Here is a 21,400-nt window from a genome sequence, read left to right on the forward strand (position 1 = left end):
ATTGTGCCCGGCTGACTCTGGGACTTCTGGATTTTATGGACAAGGGTGCGGGCTTCTCTGGTCATTTACGCGGCATGTTGCCAGTTGCCTTTCGGGTTATGAATTTGTGACATTAAATGCAGATTTCTATTACGCCTTTATGGGGCTCGTGGGGTTCTTTAGGAAAGTATTTTTCAAGTTTTCACTTTCTACATTCTATAGAAAGAACTAAGATGAAATAAAGGAATTTATTTATTTATTCTATGAACATATTTTAAAATATTTTTCCTTAAGCTTGATAGTTTCTTCAATTAGAGCTGCTTTTCTGATGCAGAATATGCGTTCTAAATATGTTTTTTTATATTATTTTTCAATCTCGGAAAATGTTTTTGGTATAAAATCCCCTCGTTAGCTAAACGTAGTTCATTGTTTGTTTATTTACAGAAATTAGTTCCATCTGAACGACGCCTCATTATGTATTCCATTTCAATAATATGAAAACATAATTATAAAACGTACAGGTATTGCTCTTCATTTCACTTGCAATAATCATGGTAAAAACACTACCACTAGTCGGTTTCCTAACTGTTTTACTCACCTGGAAATCAAGTGTAAGTGGTCATTATTTAGTGAATCTGTGAGATGATTCCATGTTTTACCAGGATTCTACCACCTATAGGCTGACTAATGTAGTTTGCGACAGCTATAACAAATCGTGGGTGCGGATTAACGAGTGTCGTTTGAAGGCTATCAATCGAAATAGGGTTATTTTCAACTTTAATGGCACCTTTGTCAATCCCACGAATAGCATTACGATGCACAGTCGAATGTTCAAAAGGGAAAGTGGATATAAGCCATGGCTCATAGACACCAAGATCAATAGTTGCCAGTTTATGATAAAGCCCTATAATCCCTTCGCTCTATTTGTTTATAAATTGTACAAGGACTTTTCCAACATAAATCACACTTGTCCATTCTACGTGAGTACTGCCTAAAAAGTAAACTTAAGTTTTGTATTTATTTATGTTTATTCATTAAAGGGGGATATGATTATAAAGGTAATGTATCTAAGGCCACAAATAGAGGCCCTGCCGTTTCCCTCTGGTGATTATTTGCTGGCCATCGAATGGCTCTTTTATCGAAGGCCGCAATTTTCAACTAACGTTAGTTTTCAGTTTGTGAAAAATCTGATATGATATCTTGTCAAAACATAGTTTTGTAATTACAATTCAATTTCTCATTTGAGTAATTTTTATAATAATAAAACAGAAAGTATTACATCATTTCCACTCTAAAAACCATGGAGATCCCACTGCGACTGCTAAGCGTGTTGTGGGATTTACTAACCTGAAGAAGAGTGAGTTATAAGTTTAGTAATATTCTAAGAATCCCTGAATATCATATAAATGATCAGAACTCCTCTAGCTATAAGTGGTTCAATTTTAATTTTACAAGTATTTTCCTAACTTAAATTACACTTGAATATTTATCATCAATATATATATATAAAATTTATCTATACTTAAATGTTTAACTATCTAAAAAGGAAGATAAATATAAACGGAATGTTTTTAATGTGTAGAATAGAAGCCGTGCGGCGAATGGTAATTCATGAAGAATCTGATATGACTTTCAAAAAATGCTGTTATTAAAAAGTAAGGATAGGATAGTTAATTATAATTAAATTTCAAAAGATTGTAATTATGATAAAATAATAAACCATTGAAATCTATTTATGGGTTTTTCCATTTGAATGATTTCTATGATAATAAAATGTACAAGTATTATACATTTCCACTCTAAAAACCATGGAGAGCGCACTGCGACTGCTAGGCGTCCTAAGTGTTTTACTCACCTGGAGATCAAGCGTGAGTTCCAAGTACAATCAAATTCAACGAATCCCTCAATATCCTAGTTTTATTATTATCAGGACTCCACCAGCTATAAGTTGTCTAATGTTGTTTGTGGCAGCTACAACCAGTCGTGGGTCAGGATAAACGAGTGTCGCCTGAAGGCGATCAGTCGTAATAAAACCATTTTCAACTTTAATGCCACCTTTCTGCATCCCACCAACGACATTGTGATGCATAATCGAATGTTCAAAAGGGAAAGCGGATATAAGCCATGGCTCATCAACACCAAGGTCAATAGTTGCCAGTTCATGATAAGGCCCTATAATCCCTTTGTCTTATTCATTTTCAAATTGTACAAGGACTTCTCGAACATAAATCACACTTGTCCATATTACGTGAGTACTCAAAAGCATATTCTTTAAAAGGGTTAATTAATAGTAATTTTATATTTATTTAAAGGGGGATATGATTATTAAAGGAATGTACTTAACGCGTAATATAGAAGCCCTTCCGATTCCCACCGGCGACTACATGTTGGCCATAGATTGGCTCTTTTATCGAAAACCCCAATTTGCGACGAATGTTAGTTTTCAATTTGTGGAGAATTTGATATGAATAATTGTGAATAATAAACTTAAATGAATAAACTCCTTATTTTTAAATTGTTACTTTACTTAAATAAGTAAAAAATTGCCTATTAAAATCTAATAAGATCTTAAAGAAATTGTTTATTCATTTAAATAAAATATTTAAGTATTCAATTACCGATTCCTGACACAACTTAACGTCATGGTGCATTTGTTTAAATTTATAATATTAAAACACAAATATATCTGCAATATAAAATATCAATTAAAGTCACTGTCATACACCTTTTTTTTATTAATTGTGGGTTTTGACACTACATTGTTGTCATACCAAGAAAATATTAAACGAAAATGCATATTCACAAGAATTTCCTTGTCATAAATAATTATGTTCTAAAAGGGTTTAAAACAAAACAGTGTCAAATCAAACTTTGAATGCCTGTTTTATTTTTTACAATCCCAATTTTAGTTTTTATTTTGTTCTTGTTTTTTATGTTATCCATCAAATATAAATAGCGATTAAACAATAATTAAAACATCCATTGTGGCGAATCCAATTAAATATTATTTCCGTAAGCAGATTCCCATTATTTAAGGTATTTATATGAGTAGTTTGTGAAATAGAATTTATTTAAACTAAAACTAAAATGCGGCACACGCTAAAAGTGGTCAGTTTACTGACAATATTTCTCACCTGGAAATCCAGTGTAAGTTTATAGAATATGCAATATAATCTCCAACCCTATCCAGTATCAAATAAATTCTAGGATTCCGTAACCTATAAACTGACCAACTTCAGGTGCCAAACCTATGACAACTCTTTTGTTACAATAAATCAGTGTCGCTTGAAGGCGATCAGTCGGAATAAAACTATTCTGAACTTTAATGCAACCTTGGCCCGTCCGGCAACTGCCATTTTTTTTGGAATATCAAATGCTTAAGAGGGCAAATGGATATAAGCCCTGGCTTTTTAACATGAAAGTGGATGGCTGTCGGTTCTTAAGAAGACCATACGATCCCATTACCGTGTTAATATACAATGCCTATAGAAGATTTTCCAATGTTAACCACACTTGTCCATTTACAGTAAGTAATTTGAAGCGTAACTTTAAAATATGAAGTATTTTATAATTATTTTTTATTATTATTATTCCCTTTTTTAAAGGGCGACATTTTGATATTGGGAATGTATCTGACAACTCAGATAAAAACTCCACCCTATTCAACCGGTGACTACATGTTGTCTATGAACTGGATATTTAATCACAGGCCTCAGTTTATGACAAATATAAGTTTTCAATTTGTGGAGGATTTGTTATAATAACTAGAAATATATCTGGAATATATCTTAAATCTTTTTCAGAGGAATCGTTTGAAAAATTTGCTTTTATATCCTGTCATATAAAACATGTTAAATGTTCAAAAGCAATGTTGGATGTTGAAAAATTAAAAATCAAAATAAAATGATGATAAATAATAGCCAGGAATTAAATAAATAATATGTATTTATAATGAAATATTTGTAGAATGCAAAAAAGTCAATTAAAAAAGTATATATTTGTTTAAATATAATTATAAATGTTATATACATAATTTCAGTATTTTAGCGCTCAAACTAATATTAAAAGAAAAGATTTCATTCACAAAATATTTTAAGGATAATACATAATTTATCTGGACATCCTCCTAAAAATATGTATAGTTTTATCCTTGAAATGTTTCTTGAGGTTGCGGCATGTCTCGTGTGTGTGGCCCAAAATGCGTCCAATAACCCGTCATAAGCAGGCTTTTGGTAATAGACCTGTCGCTTCGCCGGCCAACTCCAAAAGCCATCCTCAACATATGTTAGACATTTATGTCTTGCTCTTCGACACCAGCCAATGGCACCGAGTTGATCGTCAAACCAACCCCAACAGTGAAAGAAAAATATAATAAAGTTTTATGAATATATAAAAAATATATATCTCTAAATTATTGAGTGAATTTTTAAATTCAATTGAAAAACAAAGTTGGTTTCCGGGATTTTCCACACGTGTTCTCTTAATAAAAGTTAACTTTTGCTCACAACTATTAAAAATCCATTACTACATACAGCTAAAGGTAATTGAAAACTGATTGAAGTTGAAATTAAATAGAGATGCAACTGATAATGTTTAACCTATTTGTAGGGAATATATGATTCTAGCACTCAGTAGTTTTTGAACAACCAAGAAACATGAAGGCAGGCTTCAAAATACTCGCTTTTCTCTGCCTTATTTACTCCTTGAACTGGAGGCCTATTGTAAGTTCAGTAAATACACAAAATTAACTTTATATATCAGGATTTTTTATTGCCAGGATTCGGTAATCTTTAAGCTAACAAATGCCATGTGCGGTAGTTACAACATATCCTGGATCAGGATCAATCTTTGCCGCCTGAAAGCGATCAGTCGCCACAAGGCTGTGTTCAATTTGAATGTCACCTTCCTGCAGCCGACCAAGGATATTGTGGTTCACTATAGGATGTTCAAACGGGAAAGTGGCTATAAGCCTTAGCTTGTCAATTTAAAGATTGATGGTTGCAGGTTCTTGCGAAAGCCATATGATGCCGTGGGAATAATGCTTTTCAATATCTACAAGGACTTTTCAAATATCAATCACACCTGTCCGTTTTATGTGAGTCTGAAATTTAAATTGCCAAGTTTATAGCTAACTTGGTTATCCTTTCAAAGGGACATGTGTTTATAAAGGATATGTACTTGTCGACCGATATCATGAGACTTCCTTTACCCACTGGAGACTATTTGCTGGCCATTGATTGGATTTTTTATGGAAAGCCACAGTTTGCCACAAATGTTAGTTTTCAATTTGTGGAGGACTTGGTATGATATTTTATTATAATATATTTATAAAATATAACATGATATATTAATATAATTTATGTTTATATATCTTCCCTTAAATTGTGTTGAATAAAGTAATATTGGTGTTTAAAGTTGTTTTAATAATAATTTAAGAGCAAAAAGTTTGTAAATATGATACGTTTGTTAGTTTCCGCTCCGTAAATTAGGTTTGATTTACACCTCAAGTATTTAATAAGCTTTACCAAAAATTTCTCAATTAATTTAAACTTAGAAATTACATATAAAGTGCCATTTATTCGCTCAGTGCTTGATGATGCGCCTGGCCCAAACCCTCTGAAAATCCCGACCGCAACTAGCTAACGTCGGCGTGTTGGCCCTTCGGCGACTATTATTACTACATTTACGACCCTGCCGTCTGTTGCTTCTTATTTTCCAGCTGCCGCCTCTCCTTACTCTGCCCGTCCTCCTTGTGCCATGGCCCCTCCAGCACAGTGTCCATAAAAATGGCATTGTAATGGGACTTTGGAGGCGTCACCATCGTTGCCACAGCAGAGTCACTGATTGACACTTTTTATGTTTCACCGGCTGCTGCTGCTGTTGCTGCTGCTGCCGGCAAAAGTTCAATGAGTTATGATTCAAGCCCGGAGCCTTTGTATTGGCCATTGTTCCATCTTTAGCCAGTCAATAGAGGGCTTAATGAGCTGGCCGCCTTTCAAAAGCGGAGAAAGGCGGCAGGAAATTCATTAGCAAGGCGGCTCCATTACCCATCTCGTTGTTGTACCTGTTGCATCCGATGATAAATCGAACCAAGTGCACAGGACCAAAAAATTGGGGAGTAAGACTGATGCTTTTATATAAATATATATTATATGTTTAGTAGGAATTATTATTTTGAACATTTTAGTACAAGTAGAAACACACTTAAGGATAATTGAATTTGAATTTATATAAGTTACTTGTTATTCCAGCTCATCAAGCTAATACTAGACATTTTCTATTAAAACCTTAATTTTTCATCAAATTTTTGTACAAATATTAATCCTTAAACACCTTAATAATTTTTCTCCGTGTGCCAAACGATCGATGCATCATCAATCGCCCGCAAATTTTGAATGAACTGAGTGAGGAGTCTCGTACTCTGGCATGTTTCGCAATCAGCATCACAGATGTATCTGTATCTGTATCTGTAGCTGTATCTGAATCTGAATCTGAATCTGAACCAATGCCCGACTAGACTCATTGTCTGGCCAGCATGTGAGGCGATGTGAGGCGATGCGAGTTGTGTGTGCCATCGCCATTGCCATTTGCGTTTGCCTTTGCCTTTGCCTCTGCATTTGCTGCCACCTCCGCCTTTTTTTTACCCCGTATAATATTTATTTTCTTCTTTACGCCGCGGCAGGCTGACGGGCGGTGTCTAAAAATATCAAGAGCACATCGCTACCACACATCGGTACATGTAAAGTAAGTGCAAGCTTGTCTGCGATGTCTTTTGTTGTCTCGCCACAGTCTGCTTATCACACGAACTGAAGAATCACAAGCAGAATCGGGAGCGGGAGCGGAATCAGGAGCAGAAGCGGCGGCAATCGGTGTCGCTCTGCCAGCGGCAACAATGAGTCAAGACAGATATTGCAGCTTCGCAGCAGCATCAGTAGCAGCAACAATAGCAAAAGTCCAATGACTAACACTCTAGCACCTTCGATGCGTGTTGTACCCTATATAAAGGCTGCGGAAATCAAGGTGCTTCTCTTAGTTTCCCACAAGTTGACCAAATTGATAAGCGCTGAAAAGGTATCATCGAAGCCGTTTTGGTAAAAGAATAAGCTGGTGAAGTGAGTGCTTAAAAATAACAATAAATATTTATTCAAGAATGAATTTTTATAAGGAAATTCATGAAGAAAATAGTAAATTATAAAAGCTTATAAAAACTATAGGTACAAAGAACGTCAATATAACTTAAGGATACATACAAAAACTTATGAGAATAAAGATTGATAAATAAAAAATTGGTTCATTTTAAATTAATAAATTATCAGTGAGGTAAAAATAAAAAAAGTTGTTGTTAATTACGAGAAGAAATATAAATTTTAAATAATTTAAAATTAATAATCTGCGAATAAAAAAATAATAATATATTAATTATAATATTATTATTAATTGTTAAATTAATATTATATAAAATATTTATAATTTATAATTATTAATTATTAAATGAATATCAATGATAAATAAGGCAAAAATAAGCTTAATATTATTCATAATAAAAGTATAGAAAAAATAACTGGAAGCTAAAATTGTATTTTCTGCTTACTCCATAAATAAATAATTTTCCACTTTATTTAGACGAATAATTAAATTATTTAAATAATGCAATTAAACTTTCAAAACTCTTTTAAATTAAATATCTTCTCTCCGCAATTTGGTAATATTTTCTACATTAATTTTCCACAATTCTTTGTTTAATTGAAATGTAATTAAATATTTCCAATGCCATATGCAACTTGGTTTAGCAATGAGAAACCCCACATAGCAATAGCCTCCCCGCCAAGGCAAAGTTTAATCGCTTTTGGGAGGGGGGATGAGGTAATGGTGTAAAGGCTGAGTCTAGTCTACGTATTACGTATACGACACGTGCAACGCTTTCACACCGACAATTAAAAATGCATGCATATGCATCTATTTTATTTATTTAATTGCCACAATTTATTTATAAATGCAGACAGACAGCTCACAGCCTTGGCACGATCACTTGATCGCCATCGATCGAACCAATCGATCGATCGATTCCCTTGGCCAGGTGGCTAAGAGAAGCCGCCAAAAAGAAATCAACAAAAAAAACAACCTGCAGACCCAGAATTCATCTTCTTCTCAATAGAAAGAAATAAAAAAAAACGTACGAAATACGTCAGCACATATTAGATTATCAACATAAACAAAATGTTCCGTCTCGACGAATGTGTACACAGTAATTTTTGTTGTATTTCCCCACAACTTTTTGGCAATATTCAGTGTACCAAAGCAATATAAAAAAAATATAGAAAAAAAATAGCAAGAAATGTTGGAGTAGGTAAGGAAGGTCGATACCCTGATACTCTGAAAGTTATGGCCAAAGTTCTGGGTCAATTTATGCAGGCAATAGTTGCAAAGTTTTTTAAAATCTCAGCAAAAATAAAACAAAGTACAATAGAAATAATTTTTAGCCAGGCTATAAGATATAGTTAAGCAGTCCTGTTAATATTTATCATGATCTTTACACATATATTTAAAATAAGAATTTTAAAAAGTTTAGGATCGATAGCTGTTAAGTTAAGCAACTAAACCCTTACTTAGCTAGATCGAATCGTCTGATAATGCCTTGCAAACTTCTGACTTTAGCCATGATACCCTTCTAGGGTATACAATTGCTATTTCTTTGTATACCCAAAAAAAAAAGGCAAACACAGACGACGAGAGACGCGAACAAGTGCCAGTTTTGGGTGAATTGCGGCTTTTTTTTTCGCCTTCGCTTGGGCGGGTTATAGGTGGTGCATGGGCGGCGGGCTGGCTGGCGCAGGAGGGGCTCTTGGTAACCGCAGGTAGGTCGCCAGACATCGGCATACGTGAGAGACCCGGCCAGACAATGTTAATTAGCACTTCATGATAAGTTGTCTCAATTGTTGCCGTCGTCGGCTGTCGGCTGTCTCCCGTCCGGATGTCGGATGGCAGCAAAGTGCGCAGCGGGGGTGCTGTAGTTACAGGGGCGCACGCGGATTAAACGGGGCGGAGAGGGGGGGGTCACAGCCGACACAACACATTCGATTAACAACAACCGGCTAGCCAGCCAGCCAGCAGCCAGCAACAAAATAACAAATCCGTAGACATGCTAATACATTTGAAGTTTCTATTTTAAAACAAAAGCACCAAGTGTCTGGCAAGGAAAATTGTGAAATATGCATAGTTATTCGACTTAGGAGATACCATGTAGTGGCTTTTTTACAAAATTGAAATTTTAATTTAGTTAATAATAAACATAAGTAGGAATAATATGTATCATTACTCGATTTTTCATATCATTTTCAACAAAAACTATATCTTACAATTAAAATTAATAATCAAGAAAGGTAATTATATCTAAAAATTGTTTAAATAAACTCAAAAAAAAAAAAAAAAAAAAAAAAAAACTGTTTATTAAAACTATTATTGATGCCCAATCATCGAGCATACCCGCAATCACTGGGTGCTGAGGGCCCACTAAAAAAACCTCTATTCGCGTATCATCAAAAGAATGCCACATGTGAATCATATCATTAAAAATAAAACCAAACAAAAAATTAAATAAAGTCAAAATAAAGCTGCATAAATAAATTTAATTAACGTGCGGTTGTTGGCACACTACTTCCCCCCTGCTTAAAACACCACCCCCTTCTACCCACAACCAGCTGTCTGACAATATAATTTCTTGGACTTTGGACGGCGGCTCAAGTCGGTAAACAGAAAAACCGCAAAAAGTCGAGTGACAATGAGCTAACCGAAATTAACAAATAAAAAAAAAAGAAATAGTACAAAACACCAGGCACAAAGAAAAAAATAAATATTTATTAGCTAGCATTAAAAAACAAATAAGAGCGCTGGCAAAGTGGAGTAGGAGAGAAAATGCGCAGAGATAGTAGTCACAAAAGGCTTAAAAAAATTATATATTGGGCAAAATAAGAAAAAAAAAAGGTTAAATGTAGTATCGAAATAATAAAAAAGTATAAGTATAATAGGATATTCTTATAGAAATTGTAATTATTTTTGCTTAAAATATATACCAAATTACTATGAAAAAAATGTTTAAAATTATTTAATTTAAAAAAAATTAATATTAAAGAAAATATTGAAGTTATAAAATTAAAACTAAGTAATTCAAACTGTCAAAAAATAATTAACACTGAAAGTAACTAAATTTGAGCTTTAATTTTTTGCTTATGATACACAACATTTTTCCGATTATTAAAATATATAAAAATTGACGAACTCAATCATTAAAAAAATGGAAAGAAAAAGTTAAAACTTTTAGGTAATTTTAGGTGCATGACGACAAAGTAATAAAGTTGCAATTTGCCAGTTGAGTTTTGCGCTCTTTCCCTGTTAACATTAACAGCTGCTCTCCCGCTCATGGCCCGTTTCTTTGCCACTATTCCTGCACTCTCTGCCTCTCTCTAGTCATTTGCGCGCTCTCTCTCTCTCTCTCTCTCCTTGCGTTTTAACAGCACAATTGGCTCTGTTAAAAAAGAGACATATTTGGCGACTCTCTCAACTTAAAAAATAAAAAAAAAAAAATTCTCCGACGCTGCGGACGTGTGTGTTTCGAGCCTCCTCGAAAAATAGCAATAAATACAACAAACAGTTTTTGGTGTGTGTGCCTTAGTTAATTCCAAACCAAATCAGTCAAATTAAACAAATAACACAGAAAAACAACAAAAACATTACGTTACGTCATGGGCGACGCCGCAGAATTGTTATTGTTGTGCTGGCATACTTCGAGAGCCAAGGAAGCGCGTGTGTGTGTAAGTGAGTGCGGGTACTTGAAAGTGTGTGTATGTGCACAACACAATTGTATTGTTTTGCGAAAGCCAGCCGTTTAATATAAAAAATTAAACAAAAACTAAAAAAAAAATATTAAATTAAAATAAAAACACTCGAAAGCTGTGCCCCGTTTCATGAGTTCCGCTCTCTCCTGCAATAACAGTGGAACACCAACCGTTCCCGCTGTTAGCGCACTGTTAGCAAAACTCAAATCCAACGTCCGCCAAATTCAAAAATTCAAATATTTTTCGATCGTCGAGCTGACGAGTTGCGTGCGTTCGTCGTTCGTTAATAAATAAATAAATAAATACCGTACTGGATTACCCTCAAGTCGAGAATAAAAAACAGAAACCTGCAACAAAATAAATGTGAAGCGCAAAGCAAATAGCAGTAAATAAATAGCCAGCGTTCCTGTTATATTCAAAAGCATTCCTAATCGCCGCAAAAATCCACAACAGCAACAACAACAACGGAAATAAACAACCAATAAATAACCAAAAAATAGAAAAACAAAAAAGATAAACAACAAAATACCAATGCAAAAAGTTAAGAAAAAATCATCCAAATAACAACAGCTTAAAAATTGCCACACTTCCAATTAAATAATTATAATATAATAATAAAAAAAAGCCATGTAAATAGTGTTGCTTAGATAAATTCTAAAAGAATTAAATAAAAGAAAGTGTCGCCTAACAAGTGCCGCAATAATATGCCGAAAGTTTAAACAAAAATTTAGGAAATTTATGCCAAAACGCACACAAAGCCCTTAAGATAGCGGAATTCCTAAATCAATTATAATTCTAATCTTAAAAAGGATATAGTTAAACCAAATTCAAAGTAAACAAATCAAAAATAAGCCGTAATAAACATCAAAAAGGTGAGCTAAGAAGCAAGTGAAAATCAATTAAAATAATTGAAAATAAATTAAAAATATTAAGAAATCTAGTCGAATCTCTTGTGGGCGCTATCTAATTATGTGCTATTCATGTTCCTCTGAAATATGCTCTCTATAAATCGTATTCCGGCGACTTCCTGTCCAACACACAGGCACACTCAGCGCCGTACAAAAAACAATAAAAATTCGCCCAAAAAAAAAGAAACAGACAGTCCAGTCAGAAATGTCCACTGTCCACAGAAATGCAATAAATTTGGAAATCAGCTCTGGTATTTTTTACTAGTCCACACCAGACGATATTCCCACAGCCCCCTCCTCACCATATATTCATATCTATTCTATACAGAAATATGGAAAAAAAATATGAATAAAACCATTGAAACAAAAATAAAACATTTGTTTTAAAGCATTTTTGAATGCTTTTAAAATCCTTTAATATTTTTTGTGGCTGTCATAAACAATCTTGTAATAAATTAGCCGCGGGAGGTGGAGAATGCGAAAAAAAATAACGAAGAAATGTCTAATAAATATGTACTACTTTATTTTGTAGTTTTTGGGGTGTGTCTTTGGAGGACTTTGGGGGCTTTGGAAAACGACAAAAATTTTAATTAGAAAATGGAAATGATGAAATTTTTAGATAGGTATTATGAAAGGAGATTAATATTTTAAATTATGAAATTATTTTGATATTTTTCATATATTTTAAATTAAAATTAGTATTAAAGTTATATTCCTTAAAATTTTTTCGTTTATCTGCATTAAATTTGATTTTAAACAATGATATTTATGTTTTACAATATTTAAATGTTACGTTTCGCAGACTTGAGCTAGTTTTGATTATCAAAGGCAGACTTTCCGCTTTGTTTATAAACAGTTTATTATTACATAAGCTTCGTAAATAGACACATTTTTCTGATAAAAGTAACAACTCCAACCTTAATTAGAAAGACCCCAGTGAATTCGTGATTTTCTCACCTGAACCTCAAATGGCTTGGAAGATTGCCTTTGATAAAATCGCTTAAAGTCGGGTTTTGGGTCTGAGAAACGGAGAACAAAAAAGCTAAGAACTTCCCAGAAGAGCTTTATCTCTTCTGCTCTATCGGAGCCACAGGGTTTTTTAGTCTCGCTTTGGCCTACGAAAACAAAGGCCGTAGTAGAGTTTTTGATAGAATAGAGGAACCACTGAACAAAACCAAGTCAAAGTCGCGTGTGGCAGCTCTCCCTGTCTCTTTTCATCTATCTAGCTGGCAACTCCCTCTCTCTCTCTCTCTCTCTCCCTGTAGCACAGCAGTAGGCAAATCACTTCCGTTCAATGAACCCCATGCGTAAGCCAGCTCTTCATCAGCTTTTTGCCGCTTGTGCCTATGCTGCTCTTGCTCTTGCTCTTGCCTCGTTCCTTTTTCCTTTTACTTTGCCATTGCTGCTATGTTTTTGCTATTGCTATAGCTATTGCCTCTTGGCTATGCCGCACATACACAGGCACACACACACACCCAGAGACACACATGTGGCTCAGTCTCAGCTTTTTCCTCTTTACTTGTTTTAAGCACAGAGCTGGTTAAAGTAATAGAAACGAATTTAAAATATAAATATGGTAAAGTATTGTTTATTTTTTAATCTGAATTAAATCTAGATACAAAAATGTAGTATAAAAAATCGTAAAATTCTGTTTACTTAATAAACAAATAACAAGGAAATACGCCTTCTTAAAGTATTTACTTCACATAGGGTTTCAATTTAGAAGTGAATCATGATGATATGAAAAAATATATAAAATATTGTCAAGAGATTAGAATTTGATCATAATATGGGTTTTTTGTATGGTCTTTATATAAAATATTTTATAATAAATAAAGTGCTTCTACTATTTCCCCCACAACTGTCGGAATTCCCACACTCGCGCACATAAAAGTAGAAGAGTTCTCGTTGTTTTGTCGTCTTTGGTTTACCTTTACGTATACACCTGGCCTCCCACCTTGGTTTCCCCATTCCAACACTCCCCTCTCTCTCTCTGCACACCTTGCCTTCTTTTGAGCATAAGAATGTTACGCATACGCCTCGTATGCTGCCACGGAAAATTTGACTCACTTTTTCGCCCACTTTTGCTTGGCCTGCCTGCACATTCCGTAGCATCTTTACGACTAGCCATTAAAATGGTTATTATTTTTTGTTAAGTCCAACGATCCAACCAAACAACAAACATACTTTTTTTTTTGTACATAAAATAATATGCAATTTTTTAATTAAAAGTTCATGAGAAAATCACGAAGCCGCGGCAACAGCAGCTCGATTGACCAGTAAATTAATCGAACGCTAATTAAGCAGCTGACGACACACACTCACACATATGTAGGGCCCAAATCAAGGTCTTTTGTTTTTGCCATATATGTGTATATATTTGTATATATCGCTCATACGCCCCATGGCCGCTTATCAAGCGTCTGGTCTGGTCTGGTTCTTCTACTCGCTTCTGCTTCCACTTCTGCGTCGCTTCTTTGGCTTCTGGAAGCGGCGGCGGCGGCGGTGGCGGCAAAGAGAGAAAGGTGAGGAGGTAAGGCGACAGCCGGTCTTATCAGTGGAACCTTTTTGTATGAAAGACCCCAACACACCAAAAGCGGGCGGGCTCACAATACAGACAGAGATACCCATGGTACCCATGGACTTGAGCACCTGTCCGGGCATCGACGTCAACAACACTTCCCGCGCCACCCACATGACCGCCACCACTAAAGGCACTAGCGCAGCAGCAGCAGAGCACTGGAAAAAAATGTCTAAGAGTAGTTTTAATAGAAAAACTATGAATAATTTGATTTTTGATGGAATTTTTAATAAATTACTAGAAGAGTTTTATATTACTAGAAGAATTATTAGAAGAATTATTTAATACAAAGGTTCAATTTTCCCCCTTTTTAACCAAGAAAACTAATTAGACTTGAAGAAACTTAAAGATATTCTTTAATAATACTTAAATTTAAATCGCTCTTTATTCAACAAAATATAATTATTGGCATAAGTTTCTTCATATTTCTTAATTAATACCTTTAATTTATTAATTTCCCTTTGTAAATATTTTAAATTTGATTGTTTCTAGTATGTTTTCCTACAAGATATAATTTTTTTTGAGTGCACAACCTCACACAGCAACACCAGTAACACCACCACAGCACACTATACACAGCAACCGAGCATGAGATTAGAGAGCGGACAGCAACTGACGAACGCCGAGCGACAACATTCCCCAAGGTCATTATTAGTGCTGCACTGGAGCACTGAAAAGGGGGAGGCGATGGTTGGGTGTTAAAGGGGGGCGGGAATCACCCCCACTGCAGCTGCGAGGCGACTGATTGAGGGATCCAAGTTCCTTCGATAAGAAATCGCTAGAAAGATGATGATCCGCCAGATAATCACGTGTAGACTAGACCGGTCACTGACTGACCCCCAAAAAATAATTGAAATAAACCAAGGATTATATTGTTTTTAAATTTTTTTAACAATAAACATAAACTGTCTGGAGGAAAGTAGTTTTATAGCAAACTATAAAAAAAGTAAATTGTTTGTTTAATTGTTTAATAATTTGTTAAGGTCGTTAAGTACTATTTGAAATGTTTCAGGATTATTAAGTGATGGGGTTTACACAATACCGGACTTAAGAAAGTTTTTTTTAAAGCTTTATACAATTTTTTAATAATTTAAAAACCCATATATAATATATGATCTAATATCTATATTCTTTGAACTGTGAGACTATTTAAACTTGTAAGTTATGGGAAATCCCATCTTTCATAATCTTCTTACAAGTCTTAAACCCATATTACGACCAAGAATTCCAGAGAATGTTGATTCTTTGAATCCATAGTTCTTTGAAGACGCCTTTACTCATCATCATCATCATCTGCCAGACGAGATAGTCGTGTAGACAGTGAGGATTACGTGTGTCTGCTATTAATTCCATTTAATTTTAAATATTATTGTTATACTTTAATGGGAAGTTGGGCATACCCAGCAGCGATATAGATTCCCCCATATTTTTTTCATTGTATACCCCGCAAGCCTAGCGAATCATTAGAGTTCATAATCAAGCTTACACACACAGCGACTGAAAGCAAACACACATAGTCGCATATAGTCATCAGTTCATTCCAATCGGAATCGGTCGGTTGTCTGGGTCGAAGTCTGAAATTTGTTGTTTTATTTTGTTTCGTTTTTACTGTTTCTCCCGATTGTTGTTACTACTTTTTTGTTTCTTCGCTCCGTTTGGTTTGGTTTTTTATTTTTTTCTCGCCATTTGTCGTCGTCGTCTTTTTCCATTGTTTTCGTTGGCGACTTTCCTACAGACATCTGTATTATATGCGAAGTTTTGTATATTTTTGATCTGAGTTTCTTTGCTCCGCTGCCTGGCGTTATCTTCTGGCTCTCTGGCTAGCTTTTTTGATATCCGCCAGACGCGCGAGACTTTTGCCACTGCATATATTTTCTCCCCCCATCGCAATGGGATTGGGTTGTGTGTGTCTCTAATGATGCTAATTTCTGTTAGTTTTTTATACAAAAATATAAACGAAATATCTGGAATTTTGAGGGGCTTTCTTTTGTCTAAAGTCTACACACAATCCCACCTCATCTTATCAGCTTCACGGGGCTTTGTCCATTCAAAAATTAAATACAACAAAAAAAGAAAACTGATTTACAAAATGAAAAAATATTATATTTCCGAACCGGACAGACGGGCAGCGAAATCGCTAATCGATTGACATGCGGTCTTTGCCTGATTGTTTGGGGGGACGTCTCAAGAGTCCAGCTGAAAAGTTCAGATTGAGACTTGAGACTCGAGAGATAGAGAGGGAAACGGGAGACAAGCCAGATTAGTCAGCAGCAGATTAGGCAAAAAAAAAAAGGGCTCTTTAAAAAAGTGAAATTAAAATTAAGCGGCTTTGAGAAATATGGGTAAACCGGGAGAGTAACAAAACTGGGTCGCTCCAATGATTATATCTTAAATTCCAAATTCTTCTCTCAAGTTTATAAATCAAACATTCGATTCTCTCTTTAAAAAATAGCTCTCCCTCTCTCTGTATACATCTATGTAGAAATATTCATATATATATTTCTTGATTGGTGCGCATGTAGGCGTTACAATGATTTGCAAATATAGAAAGTCAGTCCCAAGTAACATCGACACAAAATTTGTCAGACGAGATAAGTCGTTGGAATAATCAACAAATTGTATTTCCCTGATTATAAATCTTAACCAGTGAATTGAGTATTTTTTAGTTGTAGAAATGTGTGAGTTATGTTATGAAATTAGCATATTTTGATAAGGGAAATTCCCAAGTTGATCTTAAAAGTTTTAAGGAATGGCATAAGAGAGTTGTTGAGAAATTATCAGGAATTTTACTTTGAATTTTGATAAGGAAATTCTCAAGGGGATCTTAACTCTTTGTGTAATTTATTTTCTTTAAATTTTGTGTCTGAAAATTCTGATAAAATTAAAATAACTTTTAGAGCGATATACTCAAACTTTAAAATATGAATAATTTATTTAATCCAAAAAATTGCTTTATCAATAACAATGTTTAAGCATTTTCTATTCTTATAAATATAAACAATAAATCAACTTTGCTTTACTCAAGCTTAAACCTTCTGGGAATACCCTTGATATGAAAATCTTCTTCTAGAAGAAATGGAATACGTCTGGGGGGGGGGGGGGTAGAGCAGTATCTGATTACCCAGAGCGACCCTGACTTGTGCCACGTAACGCCACATACGCCGCATACTCCACAAGATTTGTGTGTGGTCAGTATATGCTATAAATGCCATATATGTACATCCATATATACAAATGGCGACGGGAAGGAGGTTGAGACAGACACCAGCGGATGCCGGTCGCCTAAAGGGGTGAAGTAGGCGGAGGGACCACCTGATAAGCCCATAAAATGCGAGTTGGGGCCTAGAAAACGAACGGAAGCTGACTATCGCGCCATGAGGAGCGAATGGAACAGATCCCAGAATGCAGCAGCAGCAGCAGCAGAAGTAGCAGCAGAGTCCCAGACACTTGACAGCAGCTCTCCGCTTCGCAACATTTTTTTCTTTTTTTCATACTGCTGCCACACACAATACCGCGATAGCTGGGGAAGAAACGACAACAACAAAAACTCCTTTTGCTTCTTGGAAATTTGTCTCGACAATCGGCAGACCCCGAAAAGCTAAGAAACATTCTTGGGTTTCTTCTTATACTCGTGCACAGAGAAAAAAAACGTTCTTTAAGATATAAATTTATCAAGGAGTTTTTGTAAAACAATAGTAATTTGAGATAAATTTCAAATTGTAAATTATAGTATAAATTATAGTTGATTATTTATATAAACAATTGAAAAAGTGTCTAATAGTATGCTTTTAAATATTTCAGGTTCCAAATTAATTGTAAATTAATAATTTGAACTTTTTCTGGACAACTTTATAGTGTATATCTTTGCTAACCCTGATAAAGGATATACTTTCTTGAACATTAGCTTCAAGCTTGCGCCAAAAAGTAGGCTATACTTATCTTGAACTCCAATAATGGTTTTTCAATCTTTAATAAATGAATTCAAGTTATAATTTTACAGTAAAAAAGTCCATCTTAGTCTTGGAATTTTCTCTCAGTGTCTCTATACATAATTTTTGGCTTGGTTACGCCCCTCGAGTTGAGCTTAGGGGCCACTGGCTGCCTGTGGCCTACATTTCCAGCAGACACGAACCCATGACTTGGAGCTACCCCAGTATACACAAGTGTGTGTGTGTGTGTGAGTGTGTGTTGAGCTGTGTATGTGTGTGTGTCTGTGTGGGGACTTCATCAATGATTTATTTGCGTTTCGCGTGTGAAGCAGGCAAAATTTAGTGTGTCAGAGTGTCTGTGTCCTGCTGAAACTTCCTGCTTGAATGTTTTCGGTCGCTCGCATTCGCATTCGCACACTCCCATGTGAAAATGTAGGTCAAATATTTATCTTCCGCCTGATATTACGTAAGATTATTTTCTGTCTGCCTGACGGGAAATGAGTTTTAGTTTTAGGTTGGGAGCTCAGACAGCAATTAAAGTCCATCATAATTTTCTGGAAAAGGAAATCCCTTCAAAGCGCCGCCGACACAAAAGCACTAAAGACCCATCCATAATCGCGACATGGCGTCATAGTGTGCCCCTCCATAAATACAATATATATATATATACATATTTGTAATGTCTGGTTCCATTACGAATCGATATGGAATCGCAACGGAATCGAAATCAATTCGAATCAGGCCCACACGTGCAGTGGAAACTCGGAATTCTGAATCAATGAGCGATTACAAATGGAATCACAAATAAAACAAAAGCAAAAAAAACAAGAAAGGAAGCTAACTTCGGCACGCCGAAGTTTGTATACCCTTGCAGATTGGTTTTTATGTTTATATTATAGATTTAAATGCTGAAAACACTTACAAAAACAGAGTTTCATTACATTTTACCTATACTTATTATGTTTACAGTTTGACAGTTACAGTTTTACATTCCCAGCTTTACATTTTCTCTACATTTACAGATCGTTTATATGGCAGCTGTATGATATAGTTGTCGGATTTTTATGAAATTTATACCAAAATTCTAGAATAATAAAAAAAGCTTATATCTCAGAGTAGATAAACATACGATGAAAAACAACGAAGCTATAATTTTTTTCCTATTTATTTCTCGATCGTTCCTATGGCAGCTATATGATGTAGTCGGCCGATTTGCATAAATTTTTTACCAAAATTCAGAAATAATATAAAATGGCCATATCTAAAAAATGGAGCAAAATTTTTGAAAAACAGCAAAGTTATAAATTTTTTTCTAGAAATGTATCGTACATTTGTATGGCAGCTATATGATATAGTCGTCCGATCCGGCCCGTTCCGACATATATAGCAGTGAGAGTATATAGAAGACTATATGCAAAGTTTCATTCAGATAGCTTTAAAACTGAGGGACTAGTTTGCGTAGAAACAGACAGACAGACAGACGGACAGACGGACAGACGGACAGACGGACAGACGGACAGACGGACATGGCTAGATCGACTCGGCTGTTGATGCTGATCAAGAATATATATACTTTATAGGGTCGGAAACGTCTCCTTCACTGCGTTGCAAACTTCTGACTGAAATTATAATACCCTGCAAGGGTATAAAAATAGTATGTCTGCTGATAATAGTTGCAGACAGGCAGCAGGGGGGAGTCAGGGGAAAACCGGGTAGTCGAGGGCTTTGCCACACCAAATAAAATTCCACGTGCTAGAAGCCCAAAGCCAAACTACCAGCCAGAATGTTGAAATTTGAATTTCAAATTCAAAAAGAGACAGGAAAAAAAAAAAATAAAAGAGCGGCAATTTGTTGTTCTTTCTGTTTTGCTCATAAAAAATCAAAATAAAATTCCGCAAAAATGTATTTTTATGTCTGCCAAAGAGGAGAGACTAAGAGAGGGGTGCTCTGTCTCATATAGGCCTCGAAAAACAAATTTGTTGTTTCTTTTTCTTGCAGATGAATGATCTCTGAGGTGGTTTTTTTCGACTATGGGCAGACTGTGGGCTGTGGGGTGTAAAATATATATATCTGTATATACATATATAAAAAATGTTATTTTGTTCAGCAGCCGAAATGTCGGACACAATTTTCGGACCAAGTTAAACAGAGAGAGAGCGAGACAAAGCCCGGTAAAAATAGACAGACAAATTGTCGCGTCATGCTAAAAACAACAAAATAAGTAAAAGGAACAAGAATTCATTTAAAAATAAAATTGAAAACATTGTCAAATGTTTTTGTTGTTGTTGCGGGGATGCAACTACAGAAATAATACAATTAAAACAACAGCAAGGGAAACTGTGAAAAGAAGAGCGACAAACAAGAAATTGCAGAGTCGGCGTCTGGCATTTTAACTTTTGTTGTTTGCCTCAGCCAGAAATTTATGGTCTTGCAACATTTGGACAGATAAACTAGCCCCACCCCTCCGCCTCCTTTTGTTATAAATGAGTTGACCCTGCTCGAAGAGGGATGCGGCAACATTAATTTCAATGAAATGCAATTAGCATAGATAGATCGAAATTCCAAGACGCTGATTGGTCTATATTAAGCATCATCAGGAAAATGAACCCTGTATTCAATAAATTCATTTTAATAGGTTTAAATGTTGCAGAAAAATGAAAGGAAAACTGATATAGGAGGTTTTAGTATTTATTACATATCATTTTCTTTGTGTGTAGTACACACACAAACCCCTCTCTTGGCTTTCATCTCTCGAGTGCCGCCGAGTTTGGGCAAAACGACTTGAATTACAATAGAGGGAGACTTCAAAGCGGAAACGCCGACCCAGGCTTGTCGCGGCTTTTGTTTTATTTACTTGTAAGAAAAATCGATGGCTTGGAGATCCTGCAAAACGTCAGGAAAGTTTGCCAATAAGATGTAGCCAAGTGTCTTCCTATTAGAGAATTTTGTTACATTTATTTTTAGAAGTTAAGAGCTTAGTTTAAACTACTTTTTTTGTAGAAAAGTTTTTTACCTTAAAACAATGTTTGAAATATAATAAAAAATTTATTTCCATATCACTCATACTTTTTTGCACATATATATCATTCCCCCTTATAGTATATTTCAATATACAAACCCAGACAACGTAATTGCAGAGCATTTTTCGGCAAACATATAATTAAACTTGCC

General features: G+C 35.0%; 2 protein-coding genes and 2 pseudogenes across 2 annotated transcripts in view; all 4 read left to right on the plus strand.

Moving 5' to 3' along the window:
- Positions 1-21,400, plus strand: part of LOC108078782 (pneumococcal serine-rich repeat protein) — an 84,861-nt gene that overhangs the window by 43,922 nt on the left and 19,539 nt on the right. The gene's annotated exons all lie outside the window — the stretch shown is intronic.
- LOC108078600 (uncharacterized) lies at positions 1,788-2,447 on the plus strand. The gene is made up of 3 exons (XM_017172520.1): positions 1,788-1,847; positions 1,910-2,227; positions 2,292-2,447. The coding sequence occupies exons 1-3, from the start codon at positions 1,788-1,790 to the stop codon at positions 2,445-2,447; spliced, it is 534 nt and encodes a 177-aa protein (XP_017028009.1).
- LOC138928308 (uncharacterized) lies at positions 3,067-3,740 on the plus strand (annotated as a pseudogene).
- Positions 4,635-5,286, plus strand: LOC108078599 (uncharacterized; annotated as a pseudogene).

This window comes from Drosophila kikkawai, chromosome 3L (assembly GCF_030179895.1).
Source record: "Drosophila kikkawai strain 14028-0561.14 chromosome 3L, DkikHiC1v2, whole genome shotgun sequence".
Taxonomy (NCBI): Eukaryota; Metazoa; Arthropoda; class Insecta; order Diptera; family Drosophilidae; genus Drosophila; species Drosophila kikkawai.

What these genes read in the sequence shown, in the direction of transcription:
- LOC108078600 (XM_017172520.1), top strand. Translation starts at nt 1,788, where the DNA reads ATGGAGAGCGCACTGCGACTGCTAGGCGTCCTAAGTGTTTTACTCACC. An exon ending in TACTCACCTGGAGATCAAGC is followed by an intron (nt 1,848 to 1,909) that starts GTGAGTTCCAAG and finishes TATTATTATCAG; the next exon opens with GACTCCACCAGCTATAAGTT. An exon ending in ATCACACTTGTCCATATTAC is followed by an intron (nt 2,228 to 2,291) that starts GTGAGTACTCAA and finishes ATTTATTTAAAG; the next exon opens with GGGGATATGATTATTAAAGG.